Below are 27,643 nucleotides of genomic sequence, written 5' to 3'. Positions count from 1 at the left end.
TACTCATTTATCTTCAGCTTCTGTTGATTAGCTCGTTTTCCCTGCGGCCTTTTCTCTCGCTTTCCGTGTTGCAGTTTTGCGAGGGAAATGGCGGCCCCCGAGCCGCCGCTACCGCCGATGTCAAGAGGATGCCAGAGCTCTGCTTCGCTCTCTCCGTCACGGGGCGACCGAACCCTTCTGGTGAGGCACCTGCCAGCCGAGCTGACTGCTGAGGAGAAAGAGGATTTGCTGAAGTATTTCGGGGCGCAGTCGGTGCGCGTCCTGTCAGATAAGGGACGACTGGTAAGGGCGCCGCCGTCCCAGCCCCCCGGGAAGGCCCTTGCCTCTGGGAGGGGAAGGCTTTGACAGAAGGAAGACAGAAAAGAGTGGGAAAAGGCGCTTCTGTAGCGGGGGCGTCCCCACCTTTCCTCTTTTAACTCAAGATGTTTTGCGTACCAAGTGAGGTTTTAATTGGCTTGAGCCTGTATTAATCAATGCTGCCGAGAAGGGCAAGGCAGAAGAGTGGTAAATGGCTTATGTTCCCTTTTCTCATCCATCCTGGGAATCTCAAAACTCCTCTGAATTTGAGAGCATTCCTTTTAAACTCAGTACTCTCAAATATAAAGTACAAAGACCTTTTCAACAGTGTTGGTTCACTTAGAAGCCACTGTAAAGACAGTCGTTAAAATAAAGAAGCTACAATAGTACTTCAGTAAACCAGTTACAGAATTTCTACCAGATTCTTTCCGAAGAAATTATTCATAAAATCTTTTTCTAAAGTAAAGTTAAAAAATAAAAAGGGGGCACCTGGGTGGCTCAGGCTGTTGAGGCTTGGGATCTAGATTTCTCTCAGATCATGTTCCTGTGTGGTGAGATGGAGTCCCGTCTCGGGCTACGTACGCGCTGAGCTTGGAGCCTGCTTAGGATTCTGTCTCTGCCCCTGCCCCGCTCACGCTCTTTCGTTCTAAAATAAAATAAAATTCAGTAAATAAATTTATTTCTGACGGAGTCTTTTGGGGAATGATATTTTTAAGACTGCTCGAAGTTTCTACACAGGAATTTACTCAGCTTATTTGCTTTTATGCCTGAAGATGTTTTGGATGGATTTCTGTCCATTAAAATAGTAATGGTGATGTTAAGTTTCTGCAAGATGGTCTGTGATGCAGCAAAATATCCGTGGCTTTAGTCTCCTTTAATTGAGGATTCTAATGTGAGTGATTCTAATGTGCAGCCAGGGTTAAGAAGTACTGAGAAGAAAGACCAGTCATGTATACCAGAAGTACAAATATTCTGTTATTGAGTTTAAGTACACTTAATTAGGTCATCTTGGATCAGATCTGACAAAATTATAATGTGTGATCTAATTAAGCAACTCTTGACAGGAACTCTTGCATGGCATAAGGATTCATTTACTTTAGACTACTGTTTTTTTCTGATGGTTTTTAAACTATTTACAGTTTATATTTAAAAATAGGCTTCTTTGAACCATTATTACAAGGATAAATCACAGAGGAAACATGCACTTAATGAATGATTTTCTGTTGGTAAACATTTTTGAACTTTTTATTTAGCTTATAGAGGAAAGTTTTTAAGATCTTCGTATGTATTACATATTGAAGATACTTTGTATATTGGAATAGTTAAGGGTTGTCATCTGTGTTGTAGGGGTTTTTAAACTTCTGGTCTATTGAACTGTTTGAAAGTATGTGTAAAACATTCTGTATATGTGTACACCTTCATATTTCAAAGGCTACATAGCTGTCATTTCAAGGAACTCTGAAACAAAGATTCAGAATCACTGTACTGAAATTATCAGTTAAAACAATCTCGATTTTCCATCCTTTTCCATGATTTTATTGAGTTTTGAAATTTCTGTCAACTGGCAGAGTATCAGATTTCCTTATAAAAAACTGAAATTATGTTACAAATAATTTGTACCTTGATTCTTTTTCAGAAACATACAGCTTTTGCTACTTTCCCTAATGAAAAGGCAGCTATAAAGGTATGATAATTTTTTTTTACTAGTAAAGTTGTCAGCAGTTTCTTATTAACAAATTTTTGTTGAAAAATGTGATGTTAAACTACAGTTTTCAAAAGCAAAAAGATCTGTATTTCAAGGGTTTTCATCACAGACTGCATTTGGTTTATCTGTTGGCAAATCTTCTCCATCGTTTAGCTTTTTGGACATAAGAATAGATTAACTGGAGGGGCACCTGAGTAGCTCAGTCAGTTAAGTGTTGGACTTCAGGTTGGGTCATGATCTCACAGTTTGTGGGTTCGAGCCCCATCAGGCTCTGTGCTGGGAGTCTGAAGCCTGCTTCAGATTTTGTGTCTCCCTCTCTCTCAAAAAAAAAAAAAAAAAAAAAANCTCTCTAAAAAAAAAAAAAAAAAAAAAAAAGATAAACATAGATTAACTGGAAAGCAAATTAAAATTGAATTGTAATTTCATAGGTGATTAAAAATAACAAGTTCTAAAGGATGTAAAGATTGATAACTCTTAAACTGCTGCAAGGCAAGATGTTTTAAGCATTAAACGGAAAATACATATATTTTAAAAAATCCTAGGGATTTATTTGCAAAGGAGTTGACCTTTGAGGTAGACCTTAATGAGTAGTTGGATTTTGAGAAGAAAACAAAGGGAGATGGGTCTTTCAGGTAGGGGGAACACTAAGTGAAGCTACAGAACATGGAAAGTTGTAAGTAGAGTAAGAAGGGTTGAACTGGAAATAGGACTTGGAAAATAGGTTGAGGTCTAAATTTGGGTGGGAGGGAGGGATTGAATCTTGTTTAGTAGATATTAGTTAAGGCACTGATACTTTTGAGCTGGCCAATAATATGGTCAGCTCTGTCAAAGATACCTGTAGAGTTCATGTAATGGATTAGATATGGAAAAATTAGAGGTAGGAAGACCAAGTAGAAAGCTAAGACGAGAAATTTTATAATGGGCAAAGCAAGATAAAAGATCTGAAGAAATCAATAAGAAGACAAAGGAAGAAATAGGTATACACTTGGTAGAGATTGAGGTCTTGTAGGTCTTGTGATTCCTATAGAGATAGAGGTTTGAGATTTTTGGACTGAGGTGTTAGGTTATTACATTTGCTGACATTAGGGGCAGGATTTAAAAGATGTTTGCAAAGGTAGATAATAAATACAAATGTTATCTATTAACTTTTGGAGTCAGTGAGCTACTTCTGTGGATATATTTTTAATACAGTTAAAAACATGGCTCTAGAGCTGAGACAAGGTCAAAATGGAGTTTCTTGAATCCGGTGAATGATATGGTTGCCCAAGGAAGACAGGCCAGGGAAGGAGAATGGGATTGAGAAGGTAAAAAGGAAGTAGAATTACAAAGTAAGTAGCTGAGAGAGATGAAGGAAATTAGTTAACATTAAAAATTAAAAACCATATGTCCTTGAAGAGAATATGTGTGACATCCATTTTGCAAGGAAGAAAGTTGAAGCAGTTGAACTTAGATGCTCTGTATTTCAGACAGTCAAAAGTTCACTGATAGTAAAGAGGTCTAGAGTTGATTTAGGGACTTGAAAATTATTTACATATTTTAAAATGAGGCAAAAAGTAGTAAAATAAAATTGTAGTCCTAGTTAAGGCAGATAAATCAGTGAATAAAATATTTATGAAAAAATAATAAGTAAATAAAGATTTATGTCCTCATTGAGGCTCACATTCTCTAAAGGGGAGACAGATTATAAATAATAAATGTAATTGTTTAATATTTTAGAAAATGATACGTGCTATGGAATATAAAGGAAAAACAAACAGGATCAAGAGTGCTAGATGGGGATGGTTAAGTTGCAGTTGAGGTGTTTAGGGTCATATTTGAGTAACCATTTGAAGGAGGTGAAGGAAGTTAGCGAAGGGAATATCTGGAAAAGTGCATTTTGATCAGAATATTGGCTAGAACAGGGACTGTAGTGTAGGAGAATATCATGTACAAGTAAGCCAGAGTGGCTGAAGCAGACAGAATGAGGAGAAAATAATGGGATTTGAGGTCAGATAAGTAATAGAGGCCACATCATGTAGGTATTCTTTTTTTTTTTTTTTAAGGTTATTTATTATGAGAGAGAGTAAGCATAAGCAGGGAAGTACAGAGAGAGAGGGAGACAGAACCCCAAGCAGGCTCTGTTCTGACAGAACTCACAAACCCTGAGATCATGACCTGAGCTGAAATCAAGAGTTGGATACCTAACCAACTGAACCACCCAGGCAACCCTCATTTAGGTAATCTAAGGATCCTAGATTTTATTCTTGAGTAAAATGGGGAGCAATTGGAGTATTTTGAGCAAAGCAGTAACATAATACAGCATATTTTTAAAAGGATCACCTTGGGTATTGTGTTGAGAAGAGATGTAAAGCAGGGAAGAGTAGAAACAACAGAATCTACAAAAAGGTTATGGTGGCAGTTTAGTTCAGAGATGATAGCTATTTGGAACGAGGTGATAAGAAGTGGTTAGATACTAAATATATTTTGAAAGTAGAAGCAAACAGAATTTCTTGATGGCTTGGATACACTGTGGGAAGAAGTCTTACAGATGATTCCAAGATAAGTAGAAGAATGGAGTTACCAGCGACTGAAATGTGGAAAGTTCCAGATAGAAAATATTTGAGGGTATGAGGAGAGAACATTAGTGGCTCAATTTCTGAAATGAGATGTTTTGAGATGTTTGTTAGACACCTTATGGGAACTGTCGGGTAGTTTGGATATGTTTTCTTGGAGGAAACCTTCAGGAAGGTTTGGGCTGAGGTTATGAATTGGGGAATTATAAGCATAGTGATGGAATTTAAATTTAGGATGCTGATTAGATCACCAAGATAGTAGCTGGAAAGAGGGCCAATAATAGAACTCTGGAGTATGCCAACATTTAGAATTTGAGAAGGCACAAGCCAAGAGTAAAGAGTAGAAACCAGTGAGCTAGGAAGCAGACAGCAGGAAAGTATGATGTCTTGATACCAAGTAAAGAACATGTATCAAGGAGGGAGTGATCAACTGTGTTAAATGCAATAAAATGATGACTGAAAGTAGACCATTGGCTTGGCAGTACAGAAATGGTTGTCTTTGACAAGCAGTGGCAGTGGACTGAGTTGGTGATTGGATGGGAGGAAAGGGATTTTATGTAAAGGGCTTAGGTAATTCTTAAGGAGTTTTCTGCAACAGTAATTATAAAGGAGGGGAGAAGAGCAAAGTGGATCAATGGATGAAGAAAAACAAGTTAGGATGGGAGAGATGGAAGCATATTAGTGCTAATATGGACAATTTAGTAGAGGACAGAAAATTAAAGAACACTTCCCAAACAGTTCCAGGGAGTAGAAGAGAGACTCTTGAGTAGATGAGAGGGTGGGATTTATTAGTATACAAGCCAAGCAACTGGATTTAGATTAAAAACATGACTAGTTAATACATTATAGCAGAAGGTAGAATATGTGAATACATATGCTGATAGATGGGAGTTATGATGGGAATCTGAAGTTCTCATCTAGTTTTTTTAGTTTTCCCAAAGTAGGAAGCAAAGTACTAGGCTAAAAGAATGGGAGAGGAATGTTATGAGGTTGAGGAACCAGAAGAAAATACAAAATAGTTTCTTAAAAATTAGTTAAAAAAAACAAAACAAAAACTAAAAACGCGATATGTATGGCATCATTAAGTTCCACTCCCAAATTTGTGGTTGTGGTCATGAATTTAAAGTAAGTCCAGACTGATTCTGTTTGTTTTTCTACCCTTTTCAGCTGCCTAGGTATAGGCAGATTTGGATTTAAGCGTATCTTCGTTTTGGTAAGTAATAGGAAGCAGTCCCTTAATAAATGACAAAGGCTAACCAGCCTGACATTAGAAATGGGTAAGAAATAGCCAAGGAAATGTCAGCATTAACAAAGAGCATATATAAGTTACTATGTAGATGTTCTCTAACAATTTTTGGTAGAATTATAAAATATTTTACTCTTGCTTTTCCAACTGAAGGCATTGACAAGACTACATCAGCTAAAACTTTTGGGTCATACTTTAGTTGTTGAATTTGCAAAAGAACAAGATCGAGTTCATTCCCCATGTCCCTCTTCAGACACTGAAAAAAAGAAAAGGTATGTAGATAGTTAGGTTTTCCTAAAATTTTAAAGTATTTTTAGTCAATTGTGTTTTCTATTGGGTTGTTTTCAGACTAGCAAGTAAATAATTTAAGATAATAAATTATACATCTCTTGAATCTAGTATATTTATGTTCTTAATTATGCATTAGGAATCTTGAGTGTTGATTTAATATTAAGAACTTAATCAGTGGGAAGAGGATAGAGTGAAACTCCTTCAACTTTAAGTGGAGGAATATAACTAGTATAAGTCCTTGTATTACAGATAGCAGGGTGTCATGAAAAGGCATGGCCTTTGAAATCAAAAACTTGTATTTGGTTCCAAACTGTAACTCTTTGTAGTTATAAAACTTTTATAAATTTGCCTTCCACTAGTGGTTCTCAGAGTACTCCCTGGACGGGCTGCATCATCTAGGATCTTGATTGGAATACAGATGCTTGGGAGGCTCAGTTGGCTAAGCATCCATCTGGCTCTTGATACCAGCTCAGGTCATGATCTCACAGTTTCTGAGATTGAGACCCATGTTGCTGTTAGCACAGAGCCTGCTTGGGATTCTCTCTCTCTCTTCTTTCTGTCACTCCTCTGTTTGTACTTGCTCTGTATCTCTCTCTCTCTTTCAAAATAAGTGAGTAAATAAATAAATGAATAAATAAGCATTAAGGAAAAATGAAATACAGATTCTTGGGCCTTACTCTAGTCCTACTGAATTCGAAATTTGGGGGGTGGGAAGAGGAGGATAAAGCCCAGCAGTCTGAATTGTAGTAAACCGTCTAAGTGATATTGATACACAGTATGAAATTTGAATACCACTGTTGTATACCATGTGAACTTCAGGGGTAGTTTTTTGCTTTTTGTTGTTGTTTTTTGTCTTTTTTCAATGAGATTTGTCATACCATCTTCATAGGGTTTCATTGAAGTGTAAAAAGAATAAATGAAAATGTATGCCTTGTATAATGTCTAGGATAAAGAAGGACATTTACTAACGTTGATTACTATTTACCTTTCTTTTGCTATTTGTTTGAGAAATGGTTGGAAGTTTTATTTATTTATTATGGAACTATTTTTATAATACAGTACCGTGTTGAAAAGGTAATATGTCTTTTCTGTATGCATTTTTTTTACTCTATTTCTAAAGATTAACTTTCATTCTGTATTTTTTAGATCTGATGACCCTGTGGAAGATGATAAAGAAAAGAAAGAACTTGGTTGTTTAACCATAGAAAATGGGATTGCACCAAACCACGGGTTAGCATTTTTTGTTAGTGTTTTGTTGTTTTTCCGGTTTTGTTGTTCAGAGTACGTGTGTACGTGTCTATATTGCATATAAAATCTTTTACAGAATATTATCTGTCATGTATATTTTTAACATGTTGATTAAACATTTTGAGCTATTAGAGTTTGTCACTGAATTTGGGTCCTTTAAAATGTTAAGAGCTATATGGGCGCCTGGGTGGCTCAGTCAGTTAAGTGTCCAACTTCAGGTTAGGTCATGATCTCATGGCTTGTGAGTTAGAGCCTTGCATTAGGCTCTGTGTTGACAGCTCAGAGCCTGAAGCCTGCTTTGGATTCTGTATTTCCCTCTCTCTTTGTCCATCCCCTCCTCACACACTTTCTCTCTCTCTCAAAAATAAATAAACATTAAAAAAAATTTTTTTTAATGTTAAAAGCTATAATATAAGGTCTGGGAAGAAAGACCTTTAGTGCAGTCAGAAAGCAAATTTCTTTTTAAATGTACTTATTTGGGATTATTAGGAGCAAGGTAAATCTAAATCTATGTAAGCAATTTTATGTGTTACCTAAAAATTGAGTTATTGATATGAAACTTACTAAACATGATAAACATTTTAAATATTTTTTAGGCTGACTTTTCCTCTGAATTCATGCCTCAAGTATATGTACCCACCACCTTCAAGCACAATCCTAGCAAACATTGTAAATGCTTTGGCAAGTGTGCCTAAGTTCTATGTACAGGTAAGTAGAATGAAATGTAACTTTGCACAAAATTGATGCTTGAATAACTTGATAAGTTATTTTCCATGCTAATTTTTATACTTTCCATAATAGTGTTAATCAGACTAATTCTAACAGGCAATGATATTACAGTAATTTAAAGGTGTCTTAGTCAGTTTGGGTTGTTATAACTAAGTACCATAGATTCAGTGGCTTATAAACAACAGAAAATTATTTCTCACGGTGCTGGAGATTGGAACTCCAAGCTTAGGGTGCCAGCAAGGTTGAGTTCTGGTAAGGGCCCTTTTCTGGACTGCAGATGACTGTTTTCTCTTTTTTTATTCACACTTTGCAAAAAAATGGTGAGAGAGCTCTCATGGATCTCTTCTATAAGGGATAGTAATCCCATTTGTGGGAGTCTACTCTTATGACCTAATTACTTCCCAAAGTCCCTACCTTCTANGGTTCAGTCCATTGCAAAAGGTAATCAAGTGATACTGTATTCAAGTAGAGGTGTTTCTAAACTGTGGCATGTTTAGAATATGTAATTCTAATTACATATATTAGTAATTACATATTTCTAATTACATAATTCTAATTATGTAATTCTAATTATATAAGTCTAATTACATAAATAGGTAATATGTTTAGTATTAATAATAATAATAAACATAAGCTGATTTGGGAAATTCAGTTTCTGGTAATTTTTGTTACTTGAGCATACACCTTTAATATAGAGATTCTTTCCTAAAGGAAAAGGCATAGTAGACCATTCAGCAAATGCTTGAAAGTATTAACATTATTAACATACTTTGAAATACAAAATGTAGATGATATTTATTTTCTTTATTGTACCTTCTGTTGCATAATTCTACAGTAATTAAAGGGAAATATATAACATTTTGATAACATTTACGTTGCAAGAACATGATGTTTTTAGTAATGGGAATAATAGTATTTGTAGAATTGACAAACATTTTAGGAAAGTTAATCTTCTGAGATATACTAGTGCCTGGCATTATCCCTGTTTTGGGATAAGGCAAGGGGTGTGTGATTTGTTAAATCAGGAGTGTTATTGCAAAGCTTTAAAGTATGTAAAATAGAAGATGTGAGTTCAATCATCATTTTATTATGTGATTTTAAGTGTTTTTCTGCTTTAAGGTACTTCATCTTATGAATAAAATGAATTTGCCCACACCTTTTGGACCAATTACTGCACGACCTCCCATGGTAAAAAAGCTCTTAGAACTTTAAAGATTTACAACTTCTCTTCTGAGTTGGGATTATTTAAGATAAAGGTCACAAATATTGTGCCTGTAACCTCTAATATGCATTGAAAATAAGGGACAAATACAAAGTTAATGTAACATTAGTCAAGTGGACAACTAAAAGTGGAAGAAAGTCAGAACATGAAAGAGATGTGTTTGGTAATAGAGGTCACGATTTCTGTGATATCTTTTTTTTCTGTATTTATTTATTTCTTAAGCTATATATCCATCATGGGACTTGGACTCATGACCTTGATATAGTTGCATGCTTGGGTGTCTGAGTATCTTAATTAAGTGTCCAACTCTTGATCTCAACTCAAGTCTTGATCTCTCAGGGCCAGGAGTTCAAGCCCTGTGTTGAGCTTCATGCTGGGAGTGAAGCCTACTAACAACAAAAAGGAGTGGCTTGATCTACTGAACCAGAGGCCATCATCTGCCATTGTTGTTCAGTCCTCTGACCCAGAACATTCTGCCATTTTATAAAATAATACATTTAACAATTACGTAAAATTTCCATTGTTTCTGGTTTACTGCATATGGAACTTCATTTGCAAAAGACAAGAAAGGTTGCTAATAATTTTTATTAGAATTTACTCTGCAAATCTGTCAGTAACTTAGATCATCTATGTCTGCTCTTAAATAATTCTAGTTACTATTTTGGTGTGATACTCTTAGTACTTGTTTGGACAGTAGCACTGAGAAATTATTTTGAGTCCTAACATTTAATAGAAAATTTGCTTTTCTACTATGTATTGCATGTTGGTTACTTTTCTAATGTCTATACTTTTACTTTCGTAATATTTTGTAATTACAAGACCTCAATGCCTAGCACCTTTCAGGATTATTAGTCAGATTAGGCTAACTGTTGGGTGCATGGAGGCTCAGTCATTTAGGTATCCAACTCTTGATTTTAGCTCAGGCCATGATCTTGTTGTTTGTGGGATTGAGCCCTGCATCAGGCTCTGTGCTGACAGTGTGGAGCCTGCTTGGGATTCTCTCTCTCCCTCTCTATCTGCCTCTCCACCTCACAAGCTCACATGTGCATGCTCATTCTCTCTCTCTCTCTTTCTCAAAATAAAAAATAAAGTTTAGGCTTACTACTGTTAACATAAAATTCAAATCTTAGTCACTTAACACAGTATAAGTTATTTCTAATGCATGTCAGGTTCATCCCAAACGGGACAAAATGGTGTTCTGCTCTACTGAATCATTCAAAAGACATAACTTCACTATGTGCATTCCCATATCCTTGAGGGTATTACCATACATCCTGCAGATCAAGAAGGAAGAGAGGATTATGGGTGGATTTTTTTTTTTTAATGCTAGCATTTTGTTGGCTAAAACTGTTATATGGTGAAATCAAACTGTAAAGGAGGTTTGGAAATTTAGTCCAGCTAGGTGTGAAGGAGAAAGAAATAAGTTTTGTGATCAATTAATCATCTTCTGTAGCAGGTGCTCCTCAATGTTGAATGTGTAAAAGAATATCATGAGGGAAAGAGATCTGAAAATAGTATGTTTGAATGGAAATGTTTTTTCTGTTCTATAAATATCATAGATTGCTATAGTCTTTTTGTTTTTTTCTTTTAATTAGTATGAAGACTATATGCCATTACATGCACCTCTTCCACCTACATCTCCTCAGCCACCAGAGGAACCTCCTTTGCCAGATGAGGATGAGGAATTATCAAGTAAAGAATCAGAATATGAAAGCAGTGATGATGAAGACCGACAGAGGTTTGTAATATCAAATATTTGTTTGGATTTGAAGAAACAATATGAGAGATTCTCTTACTCTTATTAAATTTTGCCTATAATTGTTCATAATTTGGGGTGATTAGAATTTGTCCCCAATCCTCCAACCCCTGAGCATATATATTAGGTGCAGATTAACACCTGGGACTATATATTAAGACCTAAGGAAAATTTTTTTGATTATAAGTAATTTTTTTAGACTGATGATTATGATACTCTAAAGTGCAGTTGATCCTCATTATTTGTGGATTGTGTATTTGTGAATTTGCCTACCTGCTAAAATTTATTTGTAACCCCAAAATCAATACTTGTAGTGCTTTTATGGGCATGCACAGATAGTGAAAAATTTGAGTTGCTTGATGTGCATATTCCTAGATGAGGTAAAATAGGGTGACAGCCTGCCTTCTTCAGCTCCCATACTGTAGTATGTTTTTCATGGTCTATTTAATACTAAGCTTTTCACATTTTTATGCTGCTTGTTTGTGATTTTGCTGTTTAAAGTGGTCCCCACCATAGTGTTGTAGTTCTGTCTAATGTTTACAAGATTAAGAAGGCTGTGATGTGCCTCATGTAGAAAACACATTACATAAACCTTCTTCAGGTTTGAGTTGTAGTGCTGTTGACTGTGAATTCAGTGTTAACGAATCAACAATATTTAAAATAAGGTGTCCTTCAGATACCATATGTTTGCACGTATAGGTGGATTAGGAGGAACTTAAAGAGGACCATAGGGGAGAAGAAGGGGGAAAATAGTTGGGGTGAGGGAGGGAGGCAAACCATGAGAGACTCTTGAATGCTGAGAACAAACTGAGGGTTGATGGGAGTGGGGGAGAGCGGAAAGGGAGTGATGGGCACAGAGGAGGGCACTTGTTGCGATGAGCACGGGGTGTTATATGGAAACCAACTTGACAATAAATTTAAAGAAAAATAAATAAATCACTCCGGAAAAAATAAAATAAAATAAAATAAAATAAAATAAATAAAATAACACATAACATAACACAAAACATAACATAACACAAAACATAAAATAACATAACATAACATAACATAAAATATAAAAAAATAAAATAAAATAAAATAGATGTCCTTAAACCAGAAACACGTAAAACAATGTGTTTATAGATCAGTTNTGGGGGGGAAGGGGGCATTATAAAACATAACTATCTCAAATAACAAAAATAAGAATAGGTTGTATTCATATTTTTTTCAGCTTATTCCATTAATTTTATTCACCTCTGAGTAATTTCCAGAGCATTTCTGGGGATTTATGCAAAGCCATTCATAGTAACTAATGCAGATGAATTTGTTGGTCGTTCTTGACAACCTACATATATTTTATTTAAAGATTCTGGGAAAACCAGTAAATTGTTAATAATGTTCAGGTGTATAATCCATAGCATAGCCTAAAATAGGAATTGCTAAACATTTTCTGCATAGGGCTAGAGAGTTCTGTTGTAGTAGGAAAGCAGCCACAGATAAACCTAAGTGAGTGGATATAGTCGTGTTTCAACAAAACTTTCTGTGTACAAAACCGGGTAGCTGGCTGAATTTGGTCCCAGGGCTGTAATTTGCCAGTCCCTACTCCAGAAGATCAGTGTGTGCACATGATGGGAATCTTTTTTTTTTTAAGATTATTATTTATTTTTAAAGTTTAATTGTTTTGAGAGAGAGAAAAAGCAAGTACGGGAGGGGCAGAGAGATAAAGGCAAAGAGAATCCTAGATTCTTGAGGGTGGAGCTGACACAGGGTTTGAACTCAGGAACTATGAGATCATGACTTGAGCCAAAATCAAGAGTTGGACAGTTAATCAACTGAGCCATCCAAGATCCCCAAAGATTTTTTTATTTTTATCTACACCAAACATGGGGCTCGAACCCAATCCCGAGATCAAAAGTCTTACGCTACACCAACTGAGCCAGACAGGAGCCCCATAGGTTGGGAATCTTTGGTAACTGTGTATAGAAGTCAGATACAGGAATGGTTGACCATCCATACACCAGTCAAAACCCAAGCGGAGAATCTAGGCAATATTTACAAATAAACAGTAACAAGTTCAGGGTTATGAAGTCAATGTTCACTTAAGTAGTTGCTCAATATATACATTCTTTCAAGAGAAAGAGTTAAAATCAAAGTGTAGGTGGAGCCGAGACTGCATAAATGGGGTAAATAGAGTGTCTTGAATAGACACATTTAGGAAAGCTGGCAGTTCTTGATAGACTGTACTTATTACTAAATAAAGAACAGCTTAGAGTGTTGCCTTGTGTTAATTACATATCCTCTGTAAATTTTCCTTTTTTTTGTAAAAATAAAATTCTTTACGTAGACTGGTGAAAACTCTTTTTGTTGTTTTATTTAGGTTTTCATTTAGGGACATAGTGAGAATTTTGCAAGTAATTCATCTTGAGTAATGAGAATAAAGTCCGCATGGAACAGTCTCTGGTTTCATGCTTTTCTATTATCTCCTGTCAATGTAAAAAGAAAAAAAAACAAAAAACAAAAAAACCTGTACTATTTATTCAGCAAATATTTGTTGATTACCTGCTTAATTTATGCCTGGCACTGTTGTGGAGGCTTAGTATACTTTGAAAAGTTTGTGAATAGAAGCTTGTTTCTTATTACTAAATTCATAAAATTTGGGGTAAACTGTGATTGTTAAGAGGCTTTATTTTACATAGCACAAGTTTACATTTTTCCTCGCTTAGATTTAAAGCTTATTTTAACCACTTCTCCTTTCTTGAATTTTGCGTGCATGCTTATTTTGCTTTCAAATTTCACAAATATAACTGTAAAAATAGAGCTATCAATGACTAGTGGTTTTTGAGCTTGTGCTCTATGGAAACACTATGTCTGATCCTGTGGAAGATCTAAAAAATGCCTAGACAAGATCTTTTCTAAATATTAGTCATACTCAAAATGAAGATAAACTACATACAACGTATCAATTGTCTCACCTTGATAGTTATTTATAAACTACTTCAGAGTATAGTACTGAATTTGAAAATATTATTCTCAAGTAACTTGTTTGTATAATGATTCATGTGCAACATTTAAACACAAAATGCTTTAAAATAAAAATACAGTTTAGTTTCTCTTTAGAAGAATCAAGATAATTGTATTTGTAAGGTTTTTTGAATTCATCAGTCAAGGAAAGAGCAGTAAAATTACATAGTTGATACGGCTGTATTCCATTTAACTTTTTGGCATCCTGTAAAACTTAGTCATTTTATTGAACAACTGATAATTTTTATAATAAAATATGTCTTTTAGAGATAAATTGAAACTAAGTAAATTCTCAATTTCTTTAAAGTAAGATGAAAGTTGACCAAGGAAATTTAGAAACTGAGCTTATTTTAAATTATCTTAGTTGATGGCTTAGAAACTATACTTATAGGGTGCCTGGGTGGCTCAGTTGGTTTGAGCATCCAGCTTCAGTTCGGGTCATGATTTCACAGTTTGTGAGCTTGAGCTCCATGTCAGGCTCTGTGCCGACAGTTCAGAGGCTGGAGCCTGCTTCATATTCTTTGTCACCCTCTCCCTCTCCCCTTACCCTTCCCCTGCTCGCTCACACACACTCTCTCTCTCTCTCTCTCTTTCTCTCTCTCTCAAAAATAAAAATCAAGAAAAAATTTAAAAAAATGTTTAAACTATAATTATGCTACATAAATCATAATTTATATTAGAATGTGTCATTTATATTTATAGCTTAATTTATATTTTATGTGCTTACATGAGAAATTTTTGTTTTTATTTTTCTTTCCCTAATGTAGAATGACCAAACTAATGGAACTAGCAAATCTTCAGCCCAAAAGACCGAAAACAATAAAGCAGCACCATGTTAGAAAAAAGCAAAAAATAAAGGATATGTTGAAAACACCATCTACTTCACACAGGTAATTTTGCTTTGGATTATGAAATAAGGGTTTTTAATGTACTTTGTATACTTGCTTACCTCATGTCATTTAAAAATAATTATGGCAGATATTTTACTTGCCTGTTTGCTATGGAATTCTTTGTATTTTGATATCTTAGATGAAATTATTAATTGCAATTTTAGGTTTTTTTTTTTTTTTTTACCTACTCTACAATATAAATTTGTCTTGAGCTTATATGTAACGAAGAAAGGTGTTTGCTAAAAATTTTTTTTCTGTTTTATTTTTTTTTACTTTTTCATTTTTCTAATGTATGTTTATTTTCAAGAGACAGACACCGAGGGCAAACAGGGAAGGGGCAGAGAGGGAGACACAGAATCAGAAGCAGGTCTCCAGGCTCTAAGCTGTCTGCACAGAGCTTGACATGGGGCTCGAACCCACTAACCATGAGATCATGACCAAAGCTGAAGTCAGATGCTCAACCAACTGAGCCACTCAGGCACCTTTTTTTTCCATTTTAAAGGAATGAGTCTTATATTTTTTAAGCTTTATATTAAGTTTAAATATGATGTATGTTTTTTACCTATGTATATCTTGATACTATAGTCCCATGCTTTTAATCTCTATAGCAGCACTAAACAGTTAAAGATAAATCATGTGAACCAAATTCAGTTTTCTAATAGCCACATTAAGAGTGGATGAATTTAATATTGATAGTATATTTTATTTATCCCATAATACCCAAATTATTATTTTAGCATATAATTACTATAAACAATTATTGATGTTCGGCATTTTTTTGTACAAAATTTTCATAGTCTGGTGTGTATTTTACATGCTTATATTTTAATTTGGACAGCAATATTTCAAGTGCTCATTAGCTATGCATGTGGCTAGTAGCAATTCTGTTTGACAGCACAGCTTTATTATACAGCATATAGAATACAGTACATAAAAATGCTTATATTAAACATAGAATAAACTTCTTTGTATATTGGTAAATGTCCTGAAGTTTGGAATCAGTAGTCTCCAGTACTGTCTCTGTCATCTAATGAGTGATGTCCCTTAATCTCAATCTCCTTGTCTAACTAGGAATTTAATAGTACTCATATTAGAAAATTTGTTAGTATTTATTAAAGTATTAATTGAAGTTACTTTGTGCAATGCCTATAGTATTATGAGCACTTTGTCAGTGTTAATTTAAGGTAAATATGAAATGAAGTTTTACTCAGGATTTTATTTGCAGTTACAAAGTAATGTTATCACTGTTTATAAACAGCAGTTTACATCCAGTGCTGTTACCTTCGGATGTATTTGACCAACCACAACCTGTAGGTAATAAGAAAATTGAATTTCATATATCTACTGATATGCCATCTGCATTTAAGAAAGATCTAGAAAAAGAACAAAATCGTGAAGAACAAAATTATGGTAAGCATATTCTAGGTCTTTAATATGCTATGTAAAAATTCCTCTCAATCTGCTTTATGTGTCAGAATTAAATTTTTAAAATATTCAGGCTTGGTTAATATCATGGAATACTATCCATTTTGAACTTTTCCCTATAACTAAAATTAGTGCTTAATGATGAGACCATCACTGTTGCCTTTTGTTAGTAATGAACTATAGGGTGAAATTTAGCCTGGTTTTTGCTGATGTTTACACTAAAAATACAATAGAAAAGTTTCTTCTGTTGACTTTTCATTGTTAGGTCTGATGTTGTATGGTTTTATTAGTATAATTGTATTGATTAGGAAACCAACTATGTGACTGTTGAGTGTGTTGTAGATTTTATGTAAATATTTTTTATGCAAAAGACATGGAAGATTGTTTACTAAGATAGTGTTCTTAAGTTTAAAGATACTTTATTAGCATTACAGATATTTCTTCTGCTTATTTTAGGCATTAATTTGACATTATAATGGCATTACTTTGCATTTTAAATCTTTTTTTAAATATTGGATATAATACAAGCTGATAAAAAATAAAACATATAAAGTAACATTTTAAGAGGTAATACTTCAAACCCCACTCACTGTTCCCTATCTTACTACACAGAGATAGCCATTGTTAATAATTTGGAATATATTCTTCCAGACCTTATCCTGCACATGTGTAAACACATGTTTTCTTCTTTTTTAAAATGGGCATCATGTTTTATGTAGTATTTGCCATTGATTTGATATTGACTTATTGAAAGCTTAGAGCATAGCAAACAGTATGCTAGGCACTAAAAGACAAGTTAGTCATGGTCTCTGACCTTTTGGAGTTTAAAGTCTAGTGGGAGTGCCTTACTGTATTAGAACATAAAATATATACTTTTTTTTTTTAATGTTTATATATTTTTGAGAGAGAGAGAGAGAGAGACAGAGACAGACCATGAGTGAGGGAGGGGCAGAGAGAGAGAGAGAGAGAGACACAGAATCCAAAGCAGGTTCCAGGCTCTGAGCTGTCAGCACAGAGACTAATGCAGTGTTTGAGTCCATGAACTCTGAGATCATGACCTAAGCTGAAGTCAGATGCTCAACTGACTGAGCCACCCAGGTGCCATTCATCAGTCTTTATTTAACCATGCTCCACTGGTAGAAGTTGAGGTTGTTTCTGCTTTTTTACTATTTGAGAAACCACTGGAACATACATTTTTACAGATCTGTTTTTGAGTACTTGTGTGAATATATGATCATAGAGCCAGTAACTGTTACAAAGGAGTGGAAGAACTGATTTTAAGTCCTTCCTTTATCATGGTTAGTGAGAAGGCATTACCTTCTTTTTTTTTTTCTTTCATTAAGAGAATAGAACATATTTAACAGTTAAACTTGATTTGTAACTTTACAGTATTTCAATGTATGGTATGAAGGCTCCATCTGTAGACTCTTGTCCTGGCCCTTCTGGCATTAGGGTTGGGTTGGAGTCAGCCATCTGACCATAATCTCCACCAGAGAGATAGCATATAGCATATGCAGTACCTCTGCCCCAGAGCACAGTGCCCATCACAGAAAAGCAGATAATAAATATTGGCCAAGAGAAATACCAAGATGATCCAAGTAAACTGCTTGGCCTGGTCTAAATGTCTAAATATTAGCAATTATTGTTGTTTGTTGAATAAATGAACAGTAAGGGCACAGATTGCTCATTTTGTGTTTCAGTATTTATATATATTTTTTTATTTATCTTGAGAGAGAGAGAACACAAGCAGGGGAGGGACAGAGAGAGACGGAGAAAGAGAATCCCAAGCAGGCTCCGTGACATCAGCATAGAGCCCAGTGCAGGGCTTGAACCCACAAACTGAGATCGTGATCTGAACCATGATCAAGAGTCCGATGCTTAACTGAGCCACCCAGGCAGCCCTATATTTTTCTTTCTGTATATTTTTCTTTGTTATTTCATGTTAGCTACCCTTAGATGTAATATTTTTGTTTTTTAAGTTTAATTTACTCAAAGGTTTAGACCTGTATGAGAGGGTTACAGTCATCACATTCTACATCAGTGTCAAGTAGTAAATGTTGAAGTAACAGTAGAAGCAGTTTTAAGTTTTTTTGTTTTTTGTTGTTGTTGTTGTTTTTCTCTTATTGATGCTTTCAGACCACAGGAGATCTGTTGTGCAACAACTTTTCAACATTATGTAGAAACATTTATAATTCTAAATGTGGCATATTCTTTGCACCACTTTCATAGATTTTTAGAGTTTTTTTGGTAGTATGACTAGAATTTTTCTGAATGTTTATTTTGAATGTTTAACCCTATTTTCCCATGCCAGCTTAATTTATGTTGAAGCTAAAATTCATGTTTGATAAATGAAGTTCATTATGTTGCTATCTAAAATTTAAAATTTGCTGTCTTGGGGCACCTGGGTTCCTCAATCAGTTAAGCATTTGACTTTGACTTTGGCTTAGGTCATAACATTGCAGTTCATGAGTTCGAGTCCCACGTCGGGGAGCCTGCTTCAGATTTCGTTCTCCCTCTCTCTCTGCCATTCCCTGCTTGTTCTGGTTCTGGTTCTGGCTCTGGTTCTGGCTCTGGTTCTGGTTCTGGTTCTGGTTCTTGTTCTTCTTCTTCTTGTTCTTCTTCTTCCTCCTCCTCCTTTCTTCTTCCTCCTTTCTTCTTCCACCTTTCTTCTTCCTTCTTTCTTCTTCCTCTTTCTTCTTCCTCTTCCTTCTTCCTCTTCTTCTTCTTTCTTCTTTCTTCTTCCTTCTTCTTCCTCTCTCTCTCTCAAAAATAAATACACATTTAAAAAATTTGTAAAAATTGCAGTGCTTTTGAATTTTCTTAGTCACTAATCTCTTAAGTATGAAGACTTGTTTTTTTGTACTTCTTGTAGGATCCAAGAGTAGGATTGACTTTTTTTTGGTGGAAGAGTGGGGAGTGGTTTAATGAAGTTTTTTTGGTATCTTCAAATGAAAGTGTCTTATGATTTCAGCATATGTCTGATCTTAATCTTTTAATAATCTTTGATAAGATTAATGGTGGTTTTGTAATATTGTGATGTAGCATTATGAAGTCATCAGATGCATTGTAAAAATAATTGTGAATGACCACATTCCATTACAGAATGTCTTTGTTAGTTATGTAACTTATTTAATGAATTGCATATTTCTTTTGTGTAATTATTCATAGTTTAGAGTGGGGAGATTAAAGAAAATACTATTGACGTCCCGTCCCCTCCAACACCCATTTCTGCTTATCTTGTTCACTACATTTTAATCAGATATCCCTTCTGACACCTCAAACTAAATATATTGAAAATGAATTCATTTTCTTTCCCCTTTGCAGGCCCTTACAGGTAGCAACACAAATCAACCATTGGGCTGTTTAGCTATTGTGTGTGGCTATTTCATGTTACAGTGGCAGAGTTCAGTAGCCATAATAACAAAAACCATATGGCCTGCAAAGCCCAAAATATTTGCTATTTGAACATTTACAGAAAAAGTTTTGCCTACAGAAAAGTTCTAAAGCATTGAGAAAAACACTGAAGAGTTTTAGTACCAGAAGATATCTTAAAATGGAAAACACAACCTGTTTTGAAGGGAGGGAGTTTTTAATTGATGATGTTAATGTTAACTTTTAGATTTACCTGCTACTGAAGGTGATACACCCAATGTAGGATTTGGAAAAATCTTCCCCAAACCTAATTTGAACATCACAGAGGAGATTAAAGAAGACTGTGATGAAATGCCATCAGAATGTATTTCTAGAAGGGAGTTGGAAAAAGGCAGAATTTCTAGAGAAGGTAATTTTGTGAAATAAACCAGTGCTTGTTCCATTTCTTTGATGCTTCAGAAACAACAAATCTTTCATGTTCTTTCCTTAATTAAAGCATATCCTTCAAAACATCTTTCCAGTTAATGTTTTTAATCACTGCTTTTGGTTTTTAATACCCATATTCGGTAGGGAGGAAAGTGTCTCTCAATGCAGTGTTTTCAGTATATATATAATTGGAAAAAAATTTTGTTTTCATTCCCAAAACTTTTATATGACATTAAATAAAATCTAGTCGTCCATAGTTTGTAGTTCTATATTTCCAAATACAGTAAATATATCATCACAATATTGTGTTTGAGATGCATGCAAAGCAGTTGTTTGTTTAAAAAATATTTCAGTTTTGTAGTGATTAAAAGTCTGTTTAAAGATTTTATATCCTATAATGACAGTTTTTTTATTTCTAAGAATTTTTTCCTGTTTTACTACATTTTTGGAAATTAGAGGTTTGTTTTTTGGTTTTCTTAAATATTTACTTACTTTTGAGAGAGAGACAGAGCGTGAGTGGAGGAGGGGCAGAGAGAGAGGGAGACACGGAATCCAAAGCAGGCTCCAGGCTCTGAGTTGTCAGCACAGAGCCCAACACAGAGCTCAAACTCACAAACTGTGAGACATGACCTGAGGCAAAGTGGGACCCTTAACCAACTGAGCCACCTGGGCACCCCTGGAGGTTTTTGACTGATGTGTAACGTTGTATTTTTTCCCATAATAATGGGAAATAAAGCTCCAACTAGTATTTTTGGATAGAATATCAATTGTTAGGAACTGATTATTGACACTAAACAGGAGTGGCTCTATAGGGATTCAGAAGCCACAGTTTGTAGGAAATACTTGAATATCAGGTTCGACTAATTCATACTTAATATTTGACTGTGTTGGTGCCTGGTGGTTTGGGAAATTGATTTTAAGTAAAACAGTGACATGAATGATTGATAACATATTAAATTGCTTGTCTTTTTAATAAAATAACTTATAAAAGAACTTCAATAGTAGATATTTTATTGGATAAATTTTAGTTATTCAAGATGCCTGAAGTATTTAAACTTTTATATTATCAGTTAACATCTTAAGTGGGTATTTTTATTAATAACATTGTTAGTGGCTATAGTTTTGACATTTTCATAATGCTTTTGGTCTATTAACATTTGTATTTGAATGTTGTTATGGTTTTTCTTTGAAAAAAATGAAAAAATCTAATTTCATATCATTTTGTTTTGCTTTTAAATAAGAAATGGAAACACTTTCAGTTTTCAGAAGTTATGAACCTGGTGAACCGAACTGTAGAATTTACGTAAAGAATTTAGCTAAACATGTTCAAGAAAAGGTAAGTTGAAATTTAGAAATTGATTTTTTACTTTACTTTTTTGTTCCAAGCCTTCTTATTTGTCTTTTTCTTACTAAAATCCTAGGACCTTAAGTTTATTTTTGGGAGATACGTTGACTTTTCTTCAGAAACACAACGGATAATGTAAGTGGGAGTCCTGTCTTAAATTATGCTTTGTTTTTATCTGTTACAAATTATCACTGTTTTATCCCAACATTTTCCCTGTTGCATAAGTTTTAGATGTCTAAAGTAGTAGTCAGTAAACTTCTTTGTAAATGGGCAGATAGCAAACATTTTCTATTTTTAATTTATTACAGGCCATACAGTGTCTGTTAGGACTACTCAATTCTACTTTTGTAGTATGAAAGCTGGCATAAACAATACATAAACTAATATTTATGGCTGAGTTCCAATAAAACTTTATTTATTTAATTCTAAAGCAGTGGTTCTCAAACTTTAACCTGAGTAAAAATCACCTGGAGAGCTTGGTAAAAAGTTCCTTCAGTCCATCTGGGTTGATGTAGGACCCATGAATTTGTATTTCTAAAAAGCTCATGGATAATGCCAAAGCTGCTGGCCCAAAGACTACACTTCGGAAACTACTGCTTTAATGACTCATTCAGGACTATATAGCAGTCAGGGCTAATTTTTCAGATTCTTAACATTGCCAGGAACTTCCCTTCTTTTAATTAGTCTGCGTTAAGCAACTCTCCCATTTTTATGAGAGCAAAAAGAGACAGATGTCATTTGTAAATGATATAAAAGCTAATGTTTAGAGTTAGGATTTCATTCTTTAAAATGCCGTAATTAGTTAACTGAAGTATTTAAGACCTTCAGCCATATAAATTAGAAGTATGGAAAAGGAGAAAAGGTAAAGAGATTTTTGAGTGGAGGTAGAAGTGTAGAGGTAAAAGAGTAACTGTAACTAGTTAACCTTGTTTATACTCATTAGTAACAAATATCTGTTCTTATCAGGATACCAATAGTTACTTTTGCTAGGCATGCAAAATACTGCTTTTTATTGTTGCTACCTTTGAATCATAATTATAAGAAAAAAATACAATATACAAAATACAAATATACAAAAAAATAAATGTATGTAGAAAATGTTTAGTGTACATAAATACATATGTGTGTGTGTGTGTGTGTATGTACCCATTTCCTCTATTTTTTCTATTGTTGCATATAGAATTTGAGGGGAAAGAATTCTATATGGAGAGAGCTGAATACATCAAAATGATCAATTAATAATGTTTTCCATGGGACTAGTCATGTGAATTAAAAAATCACTGCATTTTTAAATGCTTTGTATGGACTATCACAGTTGTACGCAGTACTTTAAATTGCAGTTTGGTTTTTCTGATTTTCTAATATAGTTTTCCCAAAAATGTTGAAAAATGAATACGTTATGAAATAATAGAACACTATATTTGGAATAAAAAATTCTGATTTTCTTTCACTCCAGCTTTAACTATATGACCTTAAAGAAGACATTCTCTGTAGGCGTCACTTGTAAAATGATTTTGATGTTTAATTTTTTTTGAGAGAGTGTGAGTAGGGGAGGGGCAGAGAGAGAGCGAGTGACAGATTCCTAAATGGGCTCCAGGCTCTGAGCTGTTAGCACAGAGCCCAACGTGGGGCTTAAACTCCCCAACCGCCAGATCATGACCTGAGCTGAAGTTGGACACTTAACTGACTGAGCCACCCCTGCACCCCCAAAATGATTTTGACTAGATGATCAATAAAGTCAGTTTCTACTTTGAAATTCTGTTACTTTTCTGTGGTTCTTCTCAGCCTTTCTGTTCTTGATTATGTAGTTGTTTTTTGTCACTTGAGTACATAGTATTGAGTTGGCTGTATGAAATTTTTTTAAAAATAGAGCTACAAAACAAAAATTTAAGTTTGTTTTCGTAGTTTCTAACTATAATTTTTAAGCTACATAAATACATTTAACATAGCTTCAAAAAGCTAGATAAAAACACATTATCAAACTTAAATTACTTAGAATCAAATTTAGAACGGAATATAAAACATAATTTTAGGAAGCCTCAGTAATGTTTTAATCAGAGAGTGTAATCATTTATACTCTGCAGTAGAAAAAAATTTAAGTGTTCAACACATTTCTTTTCCTGTCATCAAAATTGTTTGACATCCTTTAAATCAAAACCTCTTTTTCTTCCTTGTCTTCTAGGTTTGATATCCGTTTGATGAAAGAAGGTCGCATGAAAGGACAAGCTTTCATTGGACTTCCAAATGAAAAAGCAGCAGCAAAAGCCTTAAAGGAAGCTAATGGATATGTTCTTTTTGGAAAACCGATGGTGGTTGTATCCTTTAAACAATCTGTCCCAAAGATAGTGTGTCTTTTAAGTAGAAGGGTATACTTGCAACTTATTTTTATGTTATTGTTTAGAAATCTCAACACTTGGCATTCTAGCTTGACACTAAGTTGCAAACATACTTAGCTGAGTCAGGTGGTTGTTTAGATTTTTATTAGAGAATAAAGGAACCTTAGCAGCATAGGGTAATTAAAATTTAGCCGTGTTTAAACATTTCATTTCTACATCTCAGTAGTACATTCTTAGGCTAAGCCTAAAAGACTATAGTATCCACAAATCCACTTGGAGTCATTAAGAAAAGATAATGACTCACTGTAGTTTTACTGTTTTATTGTATAATTCATATTTCTATTTGAAAATTTACCAATATATATCATTGATTAAACATTCTGCTTTTAGTAGTTAATGTGGTTTGCAGGCTAGAAATCAGAGGGATATATGTAGTGAAGGTCCAGGTGTAAAAAATATATAAAGAAAAGGTAAATTTTTTACTTCTGCAAATCATGGGCAGCAGGTAGGCACTCAAGAAAGTATTTGACAAATGGCTGAGAGTAAGAAGACAAGTATAAGAGATAAATTTTAAAAACTGTACTTCTGGGGTGTCTGGGTGGCTCAGTTGGTTGGACGTCCAACTTCAGCTCAGGTCATGATGTTATGGTTCTTGAGTTCAAACCCCACATCGTGCTCTGTGCTGATAGCTCAGAGCCTGGAGCCTGGTTTGGATTCTGTGTCTCCTTCTCTGCCCCTCCCCCATTCATGCTCTTTCTCTCTCAAAAATATATGAACATTACAAAAAATTTAAAAACTGTACTTCCACCCTACGTTAGGAAGTTCTTAATAATTATTTAGAGAAGATTACTGTCATGTTTGTGAAGGAAACCTTAATTTTTAAATATTAGCAATTTGCTCGATCTGCTAGACCAAAACAAGATTCTAAAGAAGGAAAAAGAAAGTGCTAAAAATTAATAAAGGTAAGTATGGATATAACGTAATAAAAGAACAAAACTGTCTTGAGATAAAATTAAGGAAGGATAAAAACCTGATAGAGTGATAATTCAGGTTATCTCCGAAGATTTTTAAAGGATATCAGTTAATTGATCAATCAGCCCATGTCTCCCTCTCTGTGTCACTGTGCAGTTAATTCCCAGTGAATTTCAAAATTATAACTACCTTATGAATAAATCCCATATGTATGTAATAATTTAGCTTGGAGAATGAATTTATGAGAAGAATGAGTGTTTGTCTTAAAACTTTTTCTAGCTAGAGGAAAGCAATACTTCTTAACCTTTAATATGTATTACAGTCATCTGAAGGGCTGATAAAACAGTTCACTAGACTTCCCCTCACCCTCACCCATTTTGTGGGCTAAAAAAATGGTCTGGGCAATAGGTCTGGGCTAAGGGTCTTGGGTAGTTTTCCTGTGCTGAGACTGGGAAAATGTCTGCCAAGCGAGACAAATTGGTCACACTTAATGAGGCCTAAGATTTTACATTACTAATTTACATGTCATGACCTATTTACATATTTTTTGAGGCATGAAATCTTTTGCCTTTCCAATAAGTAATTTTAATGCATACTTAAGTAATTTAATGATTTAAAATGGTAGAATTAACCATTTTAAACCTCAAAATTTATGTTACATTGTTTGATTTTAGGAAGTTGAGTGAAAATATATTCATTTTGTTTTATTTTAAATCTTCCTGCCTTTATAAACTGGAAGAACATGAAATAACTTGGTCAGCTTCACTGGTGTTAAGCTGAAAAAAATATAAATAGGGAAAATTTTGCATAATGTTTATTCCTTTTACGAAATGCCTTGTTAATTTGAATTTTGTGAAGTATATATACTGATTTAGTCAGAATTCTTACAAATACCTTAATGGACCAGTTAGAAGTTAACAATTTTCAGTGTGTGTTTAAAAAAGTAATCTTATGTAAATATAATGTGAAAACTGAGAAAAAAATTAAACTACATTCTGCTGTTCTTCTTTAGAAGCATTCCTGCGTAAATACTGCTGTAATACTGTCATACAAAGTGTATCCTTTCTTGTTGTATCCTTTTTGGGGCAGTGTTTTTTGTTCTTCCTAGAAATGTTTTGTCCCTTTCCCACTCATTGATTCAGAATAAGCAGTTTTTTATAATTTATTCAAATGAGTTTTTAAAATTATCAGTGTTAATTGGACAAATCATTTATGTGTTTTTTTTTTTAATTTACTGAATTTTCTATGCTGTTCTTGAGATTACATAAATTTTCCAGGGAAAGTTAGTGAATCAGGTCAATGTATTTACTTGGAGAATGTATGCATTTGCTTTAACACAGAATTTAGTCTTGTTTCTTATATTTATGTATTTCCTAAACCTAATTCAGTAACATATGACTTCTGTTTTATGATGTATCTGGTTTAGGTGTTTTATATAACATGTTGTAAATTTTGTTTGGGGAAAGGATTTTTTTTCTTTTAAAAAAACGTACATTTAATGAAAATTAAGATAACTAGATTTCTTTGTAAATTCCAAGTAAGAGGAGCAGACCTCACATCTGAGGTTTTATGATTGATAACTCTTTTGAGATAGATAGCAAGCAGAAGTATCTCTTTTCCTCTTTTTCTAAACAAAACAAAAGGAATAAGAAAATAGGAACAGAGGGAAGAAGACATAATGTTGACTCAGGGTAGCACATTAGGTGAAAAGAAACAGTACTGGTAGGTATACAGAATAACAGTGGTTTCCAGAATGGTTGACCAGAATTACTCAAAACAGTGGTTTTTTATCTTGGCCACATTTTGGAAATCACCTGAGAAACTTTTGAAAAATACTGATAAAGAAAAGAAAAAAGGCTAAAAAATATACCATTGCTTAGGTTTCTCTCCGTTTTGATTTAATTGATCTAGTGCACAACATAGATACTGGAATTTTTCAATCCTCCTAATGTGTGACCTCCTAATGATACTTCCTTGAGTATCACTAAGGAAGAATTTTTCCATATAAAGAATCCTGGAGTCTCTCCTAAAACTAATAAGTCAGAATTTCTGGGAATGAGACCAAGAATCTAATTTGAAAAGATTCCTTAGGGGCGCTTCAGTGGCTCAGTCGGTTAAGCGTCCAACTTCGGTTCAGGTCATGATCTCACGATTCTTGGGTTCGAGCCCTGCGTCAGGCTCTGTGCTGACACCTCAGAGCCTGGAGCCTGTTTCAGATTCTCTTTCTGCCTCTCTGACCCTCTCCTGCTCATGCTATCTCTCTCTCTCTCAGAAATAAATAAAACATTTAAAAAAATAAAATAAATTTTAAAAATAAAGAAAAAAGATTCCTTTAGTAGTTACAAGGGCTAACCAGTATGGATACTACTTAGATTAAAATGGTTAGATGCCTAGCCATCCAGCTTCCTGCAAGCAGGAAAACCAAGAATTGGAGCCTCTATATCTTTTACAAATCCTGTAATTACTAGTACTATAAAAATAATTCAAAATTCTATTAAAAATTATCACTCTGAGTACAAATATTTGACGATGTTGAAATTGCTATTTTAATAGAAATAGTTAAAATGTTTTTTAATGTTATAAATCAGTTTCTGTATAAGCTGTTTATTTAGACAATCAAGTTTGTAGTACTGACATGATTCACTAATTTTCTAAATATAAATGTTTTAGCTTTTAGTTATTTTAAAACTATTGAAATGCTTTATAATCATCATTATTTTTAATGAATTCTCATGGTGTTTTAGGTTCCTTTTGATTCCATGTCTTCCAACTGCTTTCCAACTTTGAGAAGAAATTGACACCTGGACTATGGAACTGTGCGTAACAGC

At 34.1% G+C, this 27,643-nt stretch overlaps 1 protein-coding gene across 3 annotated transcripts; it reads left to right on the top strand.

Moving 5' to 3' along the window:
• On the top strand, positions 1-27,643 carry RNPC3 (RNA binding region (RNP1, RRM) containing 3). 3 transcript variants are annotated; one of them, XR_013330704.1, is made up of 16 exons: positions 1-282; positions 1,934-1,981; positions 5,954-6,072; positions 7,238-7,321; positions 7,936-8,047; positions 9,188-9,256; positions 10,886-11,028; positions 14,817-14,939; positions 16,198-16,349; positions 19,984-20,145; positions 21,404-21,498; positions 21,584-21,642; positions 23,690-23,822; positions 24,734-24,805; positions 25,828-25,871; positions 26,459-26,490. XR_013330704.1 is itself a non-coding variant. In XM_077746079.1 (15 exons), exons 1-14 carry the CDS (start codon positions 88-90, stop codon positions 24,791-24,793), a joined length of 1,554 nt encoding a protein of 517 aa, XP_077602205.1. In that variant the 5' UTR covers positions 1-87; the 3' UTR covers positions 24,794-24,805; positions 27,560-27,643. The 3 variants fall into 3 exon arrangements, 2 of the variants coding, with proteins under 2 accessions (XP_077602205.1, XP_077602206.1); XM_077746079.1 differs by lacking the exons at positions 25,828-25,871; positions 26,459-26,490 and adding an exon at positions 27,560-27,643; XM_077746080.1 differs by lacking the exon at positions 26,459-26,490 and having other exon boundaries at positions 25,828-25,885.

This window comes from Crocuta crocuta, unplaced genomic scaffold, assembly GCF_008692635.1.
Source record: "Crocuta crocuta isolate KB4526 unplaced genomic scaffold, BGI_CrCroc_1.0 scaffold48, whole genome shotgun sequence".
In the NCBI taxonomy this organism is placed as follows: Eukaryota; Metazoa; Chordata; class Mammalia; order Carnivora; family Hyaenidae; genus Crocuta; species Crocuta crocuta.
The sequence above is the reverse complement of the archived record's forward strand: the minus strand, read 5'-3'. Positions and strand labels throughout refer to the sequence as shown.

What these genes read in the sequence shown, in the direction of transcription:
- RNPC3 (XM_077746079.1), top strand. Translation starts at nt 88, where the DNA reads ATGGCGGCCCCCGAGCCGCCGCTACCGCCGATGTCAAGAGGATGCCAG. An exon ending in AGGCAGAATTTCTAGAGAAG is followed by an intron (nt 20,146 to 21,403) that starts GTAATTTTGTGA and finishes CTTTTAAATAAG; the next exon opens with AAATGGAAACACTTTCAGTT. An exon ending in CTAAACATGTTCAAGAAAAG is followed by an intron (nt 21,499 to 21,583) that starts GTAAGTTGAAAT and finishes CTAAAATCCTAG; the next exon opens with GACCTTAAGTTTATTTTTGG.